The sequence below is a fragment of the Typopeltis vanoorti genome, chromosome 7 (assembly GCF_054136105.1).
Source record: "Typopeltis vanoorti isolate ZY-2024b chromosome 7, IOZ_Tvanoo_1.0, whole genome shotgun sequence".
NCBI classification, from domain to species: Eukaryota; Metazoa; Arthropoda; class Arachnida; order Uropygi; family Thelyphonidae; genus Typopeltis; species Typopeltis vanoorti.
The window spans coordinates 73,974,978-73,990,789 of NC_143555.1; the positions used below are offsets into that span (position 1 = coordinate 73,974,978).

General features: G+C 35.5%; 1 protein-coding gene across 2 annotated transcripts in view; it reads right to left on the reverse strand.

Moving 5' to 3' along the window:
• The window catches only part of Graf (GTPase regulator associated with FAK), a 573,290-nt gene that overhangs the window by 388,319 nt on the left and 169,159 nt on the right, over nucleotides 1-15,812 (reverse strand). For both annotated transcript variants that reach the window (XM_090395958.1, XM_090395957.1), the window contains 2 exons: nucleotides 15,431-15,473; nucleotides 4,869-4,930 (listed from right to left, as the gene is read on the reverse strand). In XM_090395958.1, coding sequence (XP_090252084.1) covers nucleotides 4,869-4,930; nucleotides 15,431-15,473 — 105 coding nt within the window. The remainder of the gene's footprint in view (nucleotides 1-4,868; nucleotides 4,931-15,430; nucleotides 15,474-15,812) is intronic.

The following is a 15,812-nucleotide window of genomic DNA, read 5'->3' on the forward strand; positions in this document are numbered from 1 at the left end:
TTAAGCTTAGTTTCCAGTATGTCCTGATATGCTGTTCTTAACCTGTCTACATTTAGTCTTGAGATATCTCTAGCTTTGTGGAACTTTCCTTTGTACTTCTGTTTCAGTTTTAGTCTTATATTCACAATCACTAAGCTGTGGTCCAAACCAACATCAGCTCCTTGGAATAATCTGCACTGTTGAACTGATGTTCTCCATTTCTGGTCTATTAATAACAGGTTGATCATATGCCTATGCCTGCCATCGAAGGAGCACCATGTCCATTTATGACAATCTGCTTGCTGGAATTTGGAATTGCAAATTATCAAGTCATTATCAGTGGCAAATTCCAGAAGCATCTCTCCACGATCATTTCTTTCTCCACATCCAAATTTTCCCATGACCTTTTCCCCATCCTGTGTTATTTCTGTCAATCTTTGCATTTCAGTTTCCTCCAACAATGAGTATATCCTGCTTTGGTACCTCATCAATTTTTAGTTGTAGATCTCTGTAAAATCTCTCAATTTCTTCATCTGCACTCTCCGCAGGAGGGGGGGTGCATATACTTGAATGGTCATTATATTAAATAGTTGGGCACTGAATCTTGCAACCATTATTGTAAACAGTATAATGATTAAATCATCAAGAGAGAAATCAGTCTAGAAACAAACATGATACTTTTTCATGTATCATGTTTGTTTCTAGTCCACTTTAATCCTCCAATAAGTAGATGGGAGTCTTACATCAAGCAATGAAAATCATCTACCAACACCTAAATGTGATATGAATTTAAAAAGTGAAAGCAAATGTAAGAAGAGTGTGTCACTGACTTTCTGTTATAACAGTTGCTGAGACAGGAATAAACAAATACAGCAGCAGAGTAAAAACACAATATTCAGCATTAAAAGATTTTCTACAGCATGCAAGGACAATCTTTGAAAATTAACAATCAACAGCTTTTATTCTAAAATTAAACAAAATACTGTACTACTCAGAAACAAAACAGTATTACATTTAATAGTAAAGCTTTAAAAGCCAAAATAAAATTAATTATAAATATTTCACACATGCTGTATGACTTAGAGCTACACACTAAAAGATTGCATTTATGCAAAATAAATTTAATCAGGGCACTATACAGTATATTCGATGAACTCGAATATACTATATAGTTGAAATTGAAATGAAATATACTGTAAAATTGAAATGAGAATGCTGAGATGGACACTTGGCCATAACCAAGCTCAACCGAATACCAAACACTGACATATGTAAGATCCTTGGCATCGCACCAATAACAGAAGATGCAAGATGCGTGCCTAAGATGGCATGGCCACGTGATGCATAGCAATGAAGACACTGTGGCAAAAATCAGTCATGAGGCTTAATGTCGACAGCCAACAACCAAGAGAGTGACCAGACACGTCGGCTTGATCGCCTAACTAAAGACATGCTCACAGCAAATGACAACAGCACAATTGCTGTGAGCATGTCAATGAATCACTGTATATTATGTCTGCCAACAACAACATGTATGGTGGTGGTTATTGTTTTTAATCCAATCACACTTTCCATAATACCTAATGACATTACAGACAGTGATTGAATAAAACAATTTTTAGCATATTTTTTTCCTACCAATGCTTCAATAACATTGCTAAAAGGAATATTAACAATGGAAACAAACCATAGAAGCCTGATATCAGTATTCCTGAAAGGAATTTTTTTAAAAAAAATCCATTTATCAGCAGAAAAGATTCTTATTTCAATAGAAACTAAATATACACTTTAGAACCAAAATAACTGGTTATTCAGATCTGCTTAACCTCATGAACTTTAAAAATATAATGGGATGAGTTACACACACACACACACACACACACACACACACACACACACACACACACACACACACACACACAGGGTGGCCATAATTAAAAAGAAGGTGTTCAGAGAAAGGTCCAATGACAATAACAAATCTTAGAAAAATGATTTTATAATTTGAAAATAGTGGATCTTTAGAAGTGAGGCTAAGACAAGGGTGCAAACAGATTATTTCTCAACAAGTTATCAAAGTTGCAACTGCCATCGTGGAACACTTAATGAATCATGCACAAGGGTCCAGCAGTGCTTGGGCAATATCAAGACAAATGGACATGCCATACTGAACTGACTGAAAAATCCTGCATCAAATGCCAAGATTTTTCCCCTACAAGATCTCCCATACTCAAGCTTTGCTTCATGCTGATGCAAAAACTCAAGTTTTTGAACTGCAGTTTGCCCTGACATTCTTAGCTCGAATGGAGGTGGGTTTGCATGAATGTGGAAAATCTTGTGGAGTGACAAGGCACATTTTTATCTGAATAGTGTTAACTCATATAATTGCAGCATTTGGGCTGTGAATTATCCTCATGTTCCATCAGACCCCTTTACACTCCGCAAAAGTCACAGTGTGGTTTCACTGCATCATTTATTATTAATCCATACAGTTTAGAAGAACTTCGCCTGACAGGACCAGTGACTTGTACCATCTCTGCTGATGCTGTGCAACTTTGTTGCTCTGCAACTGCAGTAATCTTGACTACTATATCCATGCAGGATGGAGCAGCACCTCAACATTAAATTGGCAGTGCAGCAAATGTTACAAAAGCATTTCACAAGGTGGCCATGCTATGGGAAATGCATGACCACCTTGTTCGCCTGATCTCAACCCATGTGAACTTTTGGTTGTGGGGGCCATCTGAAACACATTGTGTATGAAGGACATGTTCCTGATTTAGTAACCTTGAAATACAGAATAACGCAGCATGTGAGGCAGATCTGTTGTGTTCCATGTAGAAAATGTCATTCACAGAATGCAGTTTTTAGAACTTCTCAAAGGAAGACATATTGAACCACATCTGCACGTTATACGAACATGAAAATTAATTTGTTGCATCTCTTCTAGCCATTACTGTTTAATTAATCCGAAACTACAAGCTTATAGCGCCAAATGTCCCCTGGTGGCAGAATTTTGTACTTTTTATATCTTCTGTAAATCAAAACCCCCATGTTCCAGAGCATACTTATACCAAGTTTGGTTGATACAGGGCTCTGAACACCTCCTCTTTTATTATAGCCACCCTGTATATAAAGCTTTAGGCACTGTTTTACTTAACCTAAAGTAGAGTGTATCCTCAATTATACACTGCTGTCCAAAACCTAAGGACTTTCTGAAGATTACAACCGTAAATTCAGATGAATCGGCTTATGGCAATTTGTATAACTGACAATTTCAAAAAGAATTTGGGTACACATTCAAATTTTCGAATCGTGCACAAAGGGGTAACGTGATAGAATATGATAAAAGGCAAAAGGTTGAACTAAGCAAATTGTGTTTGAAGGAAGCTCTTTCCATGAAGGAATAAAATTGCAAACTTGGATGTCATGTAATGTCTCAAAGACATCATCTATATGATTTCATGTGGGGAAGAATTATATTGGAAAGCTTGAAGAAAGCTGCAGAATTACTGATATTGCCAGAGTGTTTGGAATCTCACAGTGTTGTATTCAGGCTCTGGGTAGAAGTTCAAATCAATGGAATATGTTCCAGGGGTAGAAGTTCAAATCAATGGCATGTGTTCCAGGTGTTTCCTAAGAGGTCGTCCTCACCGTACCATGGTGCATACAGAGAGACTTTTGGTTATAACAGCAAAATGTAATCTACACACCACGGCAGGTCAGCTTGCAAGTCAACTCCATTCAAGCACAGGTACACAGATATCTCAACAAACTGTGGCCAAAAAACATCTGACAAATCTGTGTATACCTTTATCCACAGTATATCGTAGTTTTAAGTGTTTTAAAACTACGATATACTGTTATACCCATAACAATTGGATAAGCATCAATGGGCTAATGTATTTTTTACAGATGAGAGTCATTTTAGTTTTTCCTCCAATTCAAGATAACACTTGATCTGGCATGAAAGTGGTACTGCTGCTTACCATTGTGAGAATGTTTTTGAAAGGGATAGATATGGCGGTGCTGGGATCATGGTGTTGGGAGACATTATATTTAATGGATGCACCAAGCTACATGTGTTGAAAAAGGTACTACGACTGAGGAATGATAGTGCAACGAATTTCTTCAACATCATATTCAATTGTTCCGTGATGCTGTAGGTAAACATTTCATTTTATGGATGACATTGCCACACCACAACGTACATGAGCAGGATATTAATCGAATTGGATGGTCAGCACGCCTCCCAGATCTCAACCTCACGCATCTCCCTATTGTGTCCATTTGGGACACAATAGGGAGACGCATTACTGCTCAAAATTCTCCTCCAGAAAACAATTTATCCTTTCTCTAAAGGAGAAGTGGGCCAGTTTGCTTCAAGAACTCCTGAATCACTTGGTGCTAAGCATGGTACAACATTGTGAGAGCTGCATCCCAGTTTGGGGTGAAAATATTCCATACTGAAATGTCTCTCTGCATAGTTTTCTTAAGCGCTGTACATTAATTTCTTAAGTTCTTAGCAAATTTGTAACTTTTGCTAAAAATATATTGCAATTTAATTTGTATGAAATTTATAACAAATTTTTTGTGTAATGTAATTTATTAGTTTGCTGGCAATAAATTTATGTCCACATTTGGCTGTAGTCATGAAAATTTTTTCATAAACAGGTAAAAATGTGGTTCATCCTTAGCTTTTGAACATCAGTGCACAACCTCCAATGACCAGATCCTTAGTTTACAAACCCTTGAATAGGTTACCAAGTGAAGTGACTTCAGTTACTGTACTTCAGTTAATCAATTACCTAGCCAGTACACGATTGAATAACTGAAGGAATACTGTAATAATGAAACCAAATGACTTACACACACATTCAAACAATACTTACCCGTTGCACTCTAATCTGAATATCTGTCATAAATGATTTAAAATCACTTGCAACTTCATGCCCTGAAAAGGAATCGTAAAAAAAAAAAGCTATTATTTACAGAATGGTGTGCACAATACCTAGTTTTTCATACATTTTTGATACTATTCAAATGCTTTCTATGTTTTCTGTATTTTTCCTACTTCTTGAAATTTATTACTATTATTATTATTATCATCATCATCATCAAAACAGACCTGCAGAGTCAGGGACTCATCGAAGGAGGCCACATACTACATGAACCAGCTATCATACTTATTCTTGAATTTATTCACACCACTTGCACATACAAAATTCAATGGCAATCTATTACAATCATGCACCACTCTATGAGAGAAAATTCTAGCGTTCCCCCCCCCCCTTTCTTAACGGAATTCATTCTCAGCTTCCAAAGATGCCCTCTTGTCCTTTCTCCACCCTCCATAAAATGAATCAGCATTCCACAATCCTAATACGATTAAAATTAACACACGTCAACCACAGTAGTAGGTTTTTTATCACGTAAATATTTCGTCCTAGGTATCTTAGGACATCGTCAGTACAGTAGAACAATACTAGGAATGACACAAAGGATAGGGTGCGTATGTACAATGGAATCCAAATTGGGTGCAGTGGCATGTTGCGGCCTGAACTTAAATTAGATTAAATTGAATTAAATTAATTAAATTACAGTTAAGTTATTTTTACACTATTTTGTATGACAATTTCCCATACTTTAGGGATGGCAAGAACATCATTGCGATTTAGATTTGGTCTGTGAAGTAGGGCTTCAGCACTTTCTTTATATAAGCATTCATATTTATATGAAGATCTGTGCAGGAGTTTTGCCTTTTCCCAGTGGATCTTGTGGTTTGGGTTTTTCAACTCCATGTTGAGCGAGACCTGATTTTTGCGGTTTGATGAGGTGGATATGGTCTTGATGTTCCAAAATGCGTTTAAAAACTGATCTGCCTGTCTGTCCATAATAAGAGAGTTTACAGGAGCATGGAACCTCGTATACACCAGGCAGTAGCATAGGTGAAAGTTTGTCTTTGGGCGAAGGTAACAGGTTGTGGATCTGGTTGATGGGTTTGTAGGTGGTAGTAAGATTGTATTTCTTCATAATTTTCAAGAGCTGTTCGGAGATGCCTTTGATATAAGGTATAGGAATCCTATGGGCTTGTTCCTGTCTAGGTTGATGTGTAGAGAAGTTGCTGATCATTTTTTGAGTTGTTTTGAGATTGTATCCATTTAGAGTGGCTGTGTTTTTGATTATTTCCAATTCTTGTTTTAGAGAATCCTTGGAGGAGCAAAATCTGTGTGCTCTGGTTACCAATGATTTAATGATGCCAAATTTTTGAGAGGATGGTGAGCAGAAGTATGGTGAAGGTAGCGACCTGTTTTTGATGCCAAACCTTCAGTCTTAATCACTCCACCTTCAGAATTGAAGGCTCTTACTTCCTTAAAACATAATCATCACCAGAGCCGACAAAGAAAATACCACAGTGGTTCTTGATACTGTTTCATATGACCGAAAAATGAATCTATTACTCCGAGACTGAAACACTTATGCAAAACTTGACTATGATCCCACAAAAAAAAAGACAGCTGAAGAAACTGAACAAGTTACTCGATGAAACGAAGTCTTTAGATGAAGAAACTTCGAAAAAACTCAAGACATATCGTGCTAGACCTCCGAGAATATACGGTTTACCCAAGCTTCACAAGAACAACGTCCCACTCAAACCTATCGTTGATTCAATTAGAAGCCCGACTTGCAAGTCATCAAAATTCTTATTCAACCTTCTCCATCCCCACATAGGCCATTCAACCTCTTCAATAAAAAATTCCACACAATTTCACGCAAAAATAAAAAACTTTCAACTGCTGAAAACTGACATGTTAATTAGCTTCGACATCATCTCTTTCTTCACCAATATCCTCCATAAAGAAACTGTAGACCTGTAAAATCAAAAATTTCCGTCGGATATTGTTGAACTTTTTGAATTTGTTATCACTTCCGGTTACTTCACATGGAAAGTAAAAATCTACAAGCAAGAAAAGGGAACAGCAATGGGGTCCCCCTTGTCACCCAACTTGGCAGACCTGCTTATAGGACATCTTGAAGAAAAAATTCTTGCGTTTAAACCCAAACCAAAACTCTGGCTTCGATATGTCGATGATATCTTCGCAGTCTGGAGTCATTCCGAACAAGAGCTACTTCAGTTTTTAGAAAAAATCAACCTTCTTCATCCACGCATGAAATTTACATTAGAAAAAGAATCTCCACAGGGCATCTTCTTTCTGGATTTACAAGTCTATTGCAAGCCGACATTTTTCAGGTCGCTACATTCACCATACTTCTGCTCACCATCCCACTCAAAAATTTGGCATCATTAAATCATTGGTAACCAGAGCACACAGATTTTGCTCCTCCAAGGATTCTCTAAAACAAGAATGGGAAATAATCAAAAACACAGGCACTCTAAATGGATTCAATCTCGAAACAACTCAAAAAATCATCAGCAACTTCTCTACACATCAACCTAGACAGGAACAAGCCCATAGGATTTCCATACCTTATATCAAAGGCATCTCCGAACGGCTCTCGAAAATTATGAAGAAATACAATCTTACTGCCACCTACAAACCATCAACCAGATCCATAACCTGTTACCTTAGCCTAAAGACAAACTTTCACCTATGCTACTGCCTGGTGTATACGAGGTTCCATGCTCCTGTGAACTCTCTTATTATGGACAGACAGGCAGATCAGTTTTTAAACACATTTTGGAACATCAAGACCATATCCACCTCATCAAACCGCAAAAATCAGACCTCACTCAACACGGAGTTGAAAACCCAAACCACAAAATCCACTGGGAAAAGACAAAACCCCTTACACAGATCTTCATATAAATACGAATGCTTATATAAAGAAAGTGCTGAAGCCCTACTTCACAGACCTAATCTAAACCGCAATGATGTTCTTGCCATCCCTAAAGTATGGGAAATTGTCATACAAAATAGTGTAAAAATAACTTAACTGTAATTTAATTTAAATTTAATTTAATTCAATTCCAGGCCGCAACACACCACTGCACTCAATTTGGATTCCATTGTACGTACGCACCCTATCCTTTGTGTCATTCCTAGTATTGTTCTACTGTACTGATGATGCCCTAAGATACCTAGGACGAAATATTTACGTAATAAAAAAAACCTACTACTGTGGTTCACGTGTGTTAATTTTAGTCATGAATTCTCCACAGGCTACTCTATATAATCACAATCCTAATATCATTTTTAACACTCTCCTTTGCACTCTCATCACTGTATCAGAATCACAACGGAAACCAGGAGACCAGACCTGTGCACAACTCTCCAAGTGAGGTCTTATCAAGGTCCTGCGAGAGACAATATGACATCCTTATCTTTACACATAAAAGTTTGTTTCAGCATTGCAATTATCTTTTGATTGTATTTGCAATCTTTGCTACATGGCCCCTGAACTTCAACTTGCAATCTATTAACACTGCAAGAGCCTTAGCCTGATCAGTTTCTTCTAGCATAATCCCACCAATATAATACGACACTGGATATCCAATCATTCCAAACTGCATGCCTTTGCATTTACTGACATTGAACTGACATCCATTTTCCCATGCCCATAATTCCAGCCTATTCATATCATTCTGCAAGTACTGCATATCAGCAGCATTCCTGATTACCCTACCTATCTTTGCTTCATCAGCAAATAGCTATATGTCACCTGTCAAATCCTTCCCAATATCATTAATGTACAAATTGAATAACAGTGGACTAAGGACTTATCCTTGCATAACAGCACTAATTACCCCTAAATCTTGTAGACTCACATCTCCCGTATACCACTTTTTGATATCTGTCAGTCAGCCATCCTCTTATCCATGCTAATATTTTATAATTCAGATCCATATTCTCCAATTCATGCAACAGTCTTCCATGCTGTATTCTGTCAAAAGCCTTAGCAAAATCCTCAAGTGTCATGGTGTATCCATTCCCCTTGTTTAGTTCAATGGTGACATTATTAATTATACAATATGAGCAAGTTGCTAAAACATGACCTTCCCTTAGTAAACCTATGGCATTCATTACAAAGTAGAGATTTACTGTCAGCCCGTTTCTGAATGCGAACCCTAACTAATTTTCCCAAAATCTTCACCACCACTCCTGAGATACTGATTGGTCGATAGATGGATACATTGGTCTTTGCACTACCCTTGTGCAATGAGATTACCATACATTCTTTTTATTCCTGTGGAATCTTCCCTGTTCTGAGACTCAAATTATATAGCCCTGGTCAAAGGAATAGCCAGTTTAGCTGAAAACTCTTTTAGCAACCATGCTGATATCCCATCAGTCCCTATTGCTGAATTCTTATTCAGCAACAGGGATTGATGGGCCCAGCAAATTATTCCCAATATTTTTATTTTGTTGTTGTTGTGGTGTTTATAATGAATTTTTAGAAATAAAAAAAATAAAATAAAATAAAGCTTCAAACTGTTTTCAAAGTTAACTATGATATCAATTTAAGTATCTCTAGGGTTTCGATTCAGATATCAAAGTTTTTCCATTTTTGAGTGTTACCTCTTGCAATATGACCTGCCCATTGTCGTTTGGATCTTTTAATGGCTGTAATGCCTCTCACTCTAGTCTGAGCTCTGATCCAAGTACTGCACTTTCTATCTAGAATGGTAATATGAAGTAACAATCTTTCCATTTTTGTCTAGGTAATCCTTAACTTGTTGGTCAATTTTTTGGTCAAAGCCACACATTTCATTTCCATATGCCATGACCAGAAGTATACAACTGTTGAATATTTTTCTTTTAAGGCAGATTGGGATGTTTCCTTTGAGTGCTTCTAGGAATTTTCCAAAAGCTATCGAACCAAGTTGAATTCTACGTATAATTTCTTCTTCTTCACAGCTCTCTCTCTCTCTCTCTACTGTAATCTTCTGTCCTAGGTAAACATAGGAGATTACTACATCAATTTCCTGGTGTTCCATTTGTACTGGCTTTTGGCGATGCATTTATTATACATTATTTTTGTTTTGTCTTTCTTTATACTTAATCCTTTCATTTTTACTTTCTGCATTCAATTCATTGATCATTTGTTCCGCAGCAGTTCCTAAAAGAACAATGTCATGTGCATATTGTATGTGATTTAGTTCTTTCCCATTTACTGTAATTATTGAATTTTTTCCAATCCAGATTTTTTAAAATTTTTTCTACAGCTAATGTAAATAATTTAGGTAAATTAGCATCTGACTGTCTAATTCCTTTTTTTATTGGAAATTTCATATTTGTTCCTGACTTATAGATGCAGTTAAATTTTTATATTTGACCAGTATATCAACATACTCGAACTTCAGTAGTTCAGTCTGTATAGACGAAGCCCTTTGGTCAGAAAGACCTGGGTTCGATTCCTGTCAATGACGTGAGGAACCTTTATCTGGTCTCTTTCGACTAAAGGTGAGGTAGTGGGTTTTTTCATCTGGAAACTTGGGTTTTTCATCCTTCAGAACAGGACAGGCCCTGTGAACACACATGGCTACAGTCATGAATACTTACAACAATATGTGGAAGAGATAGGGTCCTCACCACATGTCTTTATGCCCGTAGTTAACCATGAGTAACATCATGGTAGTCAACCTCCTAGATAGGAGATGGTACATGAATGGATGGATATCAACATAAGTTTTTTTTTTCAATTCCTTGATTTTTTTAGGCTTTCTAAAATAGCTAACATTGAGATTGAATCAAATACTTTTTAAAAATCAATAAACGACAGACCCAAGGAGTTTTAGTATTCATTTATCTTCCCAATTTTGTCTTATTATTATTATTACACCTCCTTGAACCCATTAACAGACAAAGCACTTACAACTGTCTCTGACAACCCATTCCATTCATTCACAACTCTCCAAACAAAAAATCTACTCCTCACACCCCTACTAACCATACCTTTATTCAACTTTCAGGGATGACCCCTTGTTCTGGTCCCCTCTAGCCAAGTGCTGAAACATTTTCCTGCATATATATATCCTACAAAACCCTTTAAGCAACTTAAATGTTTCTATCATATACCCTCTGTTTCTCATATCAACCACTTCTGCAATCCACATACCTTCAATCTATTCTCATAGGGAACATTCCACACTCGCTTCTGGATCCTCTCCACCACTCCCTCATCCCTAAGAAATCCAGGTGACCTGACTTGAGCACAGTAATCCACATGTAGTCATATCAAAGCTTTATAAAGAGGATTAGTAACTCGACTTTAGCAATAAGCTTTAAAATTCAGCTCTCTATTTATTACTACTGCTACTACCCCCAAATTCCTTGCTTCATCAATTTCCTGGAGTTCAGTTCCTTCATTTTGATACACTGCTCGTAATCTTTGTAACTCAATATGCATAACTACACTTTTCCACATCAAATTGACATCCATTTTTGCCCATACTGTCAGCCTACTTAAATTATCCTGCAAGATCTCTATAACACCTTGATTAACTAATACTCTACCCAACTACACCAGCAGCAAACAACTGAATATCTCCCTTCAAATTATTTCTTATATAATGTATGTACAAATTAAACAGCAGTGGTCCAAGCAAAGAGCCCTGCAGCACATTACTAGTCATCTGCCTTCTCCTGGATTCTGTTCCTCCATATACTATTTTCTGGTATGTGTCCATCAGTCACCCTTTTTTCAAACACCTTTCTGCAATCATCCAAAAGATAAAGAAAAGGTACCAATGTTATTAGAAATATATTGATAGAAGTTTTTCACTTGGCTATGCTACCAGTTATATATTTGGTTTAATCCTTTATCCAAGTGTAAGCAAACAAAGTTTGCCTGAAGTATTTTCAGGACTGGGGGAAACTCATGGTAAAGGTGGTATAACTTCTCATCACTTGCCTTAGTATCCCATAATGCAAAGTACATCTCCTTGTGGACATGCCGGTCGAAAAGGTCGACCGGCATGTCCACTAAAAGTCGAAATCAAGGTCTTATCACTGATGAGACCTTTATTGAGGTCTCATCAGTGATGAGAGTACTAAGGCAAGTGATGAGAAATTATACCACCTTTGCCACGAGTTGCCCCAGTCCTGAAAATACTTCAGGTGCAAACTTTGTTTGCTTACACTTGGATAAAGGATTAAATCAAATATATAATTATTAGAAATATAAATAAAGCAATTACCAAATGAAGCTCAATAAACCACCAGGATGTCCATGTCTTCAGATGTTTACATGTGGAAGGTCAAACCAAGAGAGTTAAGATCAAAATTTTACATAATTGTTTTTATTAGAATTCAGAAAAATTGAATAACTAGAATATATGAAAACAATCTATTAGAAAACATGTATTAAAAAAAAAAAAAAAACTACTATTGACCAGATCTTCCCCAACAAAGAATTGCAGAAATAGCCTGGGAAAAAATACTATCCTCATTGATATTTTGTTGATTGCAAACAAGCACTTGACTAAGTTAACAGAGAAAAAGTAGGGCAAATTCTATACAAGAAAGATATGAAGAAAGGAGTGATGCAAGCCACCCACTCTCACCCCCACTTTTTTAACCTCTTTATAGAAAATATTATTAATAATACAAAAGAGGTAACAAAAGGAATAATGATAAGTAGCAGACATATCACTCACAAAATATGCAGATGACATGGTCATAATTGCAGATACTAAACCTAATCTACAGTATCAGACCACAAAATAACAGAAGAAATAACAATTATAAGCAATCAAGCAATAGAAAAATTTAACTACTCGAGTTCATTGACATTAATTTAAATGATTCTTTAAAAAGGATAATAATTTAAATGTTTTGAAAATGAACCTAAGTAGTAATACAAGTTCTAAGTAATACATGGAATAATCATTACTGGGAGTGGGGGGGGGAGCATTTAAATACTACAAAAAACAATGAAACTGCAGTATATTTATATCATCAGTAGTAACTAATCAGGGTGTAATGCCTGATAATTAAAGATAGTTAGAACTTGTTAAGAAAATGAAAAGACAAAAGATTAAGAAGTCGTAGATCAGAATCAAGTGGAACAGAATATAAAGAATGCCCACACTATAAGACAAGGATAGTTTATATAGAGATTTTGGATCACTAACTGGAGAGGAATATAGGTAAGAAGGAGACAGGAGAAAAACAGTACTTGTAATAAAGGAGAAAATTGGTCGTAACTTTTTCAAGAAGCTGCTTATTAATGCGCCACCCTATGAAATGATGATTTGTTGTTGTATGAACTCCAAGCTGGACATCCTAAGAATGCACTAATTAGGTATTCAGACATCAAGAAGTCTCCTAGTCTGGTGTATCAACATCAGCATAAATGGCCAATTGAGAAAAATTGACTTAGTTAAAAATTAGGACAACCATACAGCATATCTTAAAAGCAGTTTGCAGTGAATCTCCATATCTTACTTTGGCTTTCTAGCGCTGCTTTAGACAAGTGGTTCTTAACCTGGGGTGTGTGCACCCCTGGGGGTGCGAGAGGTTTCTAAATTTTGACCCAGATTCAATGGATGACAGCTATTTAATAAAAGACGATCTTATTGAAATACGAGTCAATGCACTTATTCAAATGGAATTTGAAAAACTGGACTTAGAACAATTCTGGTGTACACAGTTAGAACCTTATCCAGAGCTGGAAAAGCAGCATTGCAGACACTTTTACCATTTGCCACCACCTACCTGTGTGAAATGGGATTTTTCATAACTTTTGCACATAAAAACAAAACCAGAAATCGCTTAAATGCAAGTGATGACTTACGCGTGGCTCTTTCAAAAAAGGAGCCTTGCTTCAAAAGTATTATTATGAATAAACAACAACAACATAGCCATTAAAAATTGAGATATTGTTTTGTATGTATATATAAATGTGTTTATTTTTCAATAAATAAATTATCTTGCAATAGATGCAATTTCCTAAATAAAGAAATAGAAACACATTTGCAGGTGCAGACTTCTGTGGCTAATTGGTTCAAAAGATATATTTCGGTGATTACACCACATTTTTTTTTTATTATTCAGTTATACAAAACACTGAAATAATAGTTCCTGACAAGTTTCGTAAATTGTAGGATTTACATCTTCAGGGGGTAAATAGTATAACTTAAAGTTTAAACAAGAGAATTAATAAATACAAATCATAACTGTCTGGCTATTCATAAACTCAAATAACAGAATGCAGATATAAAACATTATTGATGTTGAACAATACTGGACGATGTCACGTGTTCTTGTTCTCGTTCATACAGTCCGAGCTCAGATTGAGGTAGATTTTTTATTAGAGCTGACCACACTTGATGGAGAATTAAACCTTGATTTTTATTGCATTGGGTTGGGTTTTTTAGCATATTAGCAGCTTCTTTAAATTTTCTTATATAACTGTTGTTTTCTATGTATGACATCGTCATTTTTTTTGCCAGAGTACATCCTGTCCAGTGGAAGCGGTATGGAGAGCAAGACCCACTTTTTGTTCTCTTTTGTATTGTACGTCTTTTTGGTGTTCAGCCGTGCGTATTTCTCCAGATCTTCCTGTCTGTCCTATGTAGCAAATCTCGCAAGAGCAATGGATTTTGGAGACCCCTGGTTTTTTAAGAGGAAGATGAGGTGGTTTTGGTGGATGTAGGAATCTTGAGATTTTTTCCATAGGAAGGAAGGCTACTTTTATGTTGTGTTTGTTCATTAATTTGGCTAGCTTATCTGTTACATTAATTATCTGTATTATTATCTTATCTTATATATTATTATTATTATTAATTATACATGTCCGCATTCTGTATTCTTCTGTATTATTATCTTATCTTATATATTATTATTATTATTAATTATACATGTCCGCATTCTGTATTCTTCTGTATTATTATCTTATCTTATATATTAATTATTTTTTTAATTATATTAATTCAATATTTTGTATAACTGAATAATAAAAAAAATGTGGTGTAATCACCGATCACTAAAAAGGTTAAGACCCACTGCTTTAGACTAATCAGAAGCAGTCTTGACATGGCTTTAAACTTGATGATTTAAGTAATTATATCTATGCTGAATAAGAATTGTTTACTTTGACACAAATTAAAAGAAAATTAGTTTGCACAGACAAAAACAACCATTAAAACACATGTAAACACAGATAAATCATATTTAAAAATTCTCATAATGCAAACTAAAGAAAGGCTTTTGTTTGTCCTAGTTGGCATATCACATGCTTTAAGGTTATATCACTAGCATTTCAGAAAAATGGCAATGAAAAAGTTGCAGAAGGTGCTAAGTTGCACTGAGTTAGCTAAGTTTCAGTAAATGTTTCTTTGATAAAAACATATCTAAAAAGTCAAAATCATTTTTTAGATCCGATTTATTTAGTTATTTATTAACTAAAATGTGTTTTGCACTTCAGTTTATAACCAACTGAAAACATATGGGGGAGGGGAGAAAGCGAAATGAATACAAATGCACCTTACCTTCATGGTAAAATGTTAACCAGCCATACATAAAACTGAGAAGCTAAAAATGAAAACAATAAACAATTAGAACTATATTATATATATTTGGAATTTTTTTCATTTTATATTCTGAAAGTATTGATAAAAATAAACCTATCTCAAATCTGTTGCATTATTTCATGGAAATAAAGTTGCTCAGTTACTTTCAGGCTATTCAAAATTGTCTAATTACAGAGCTTAGTTAATTATCATCAAATCATTTCAAATAAAAACAAATTGAATTAATATAATTTCAAATTTTTAAATGAAAATTCCAAATAATTACTGCCAAGGAAACAGACTTGAAGGGCAATTTTATCACAATTCATACATACAATAGTAAAAATGTTCATAAAGGTAT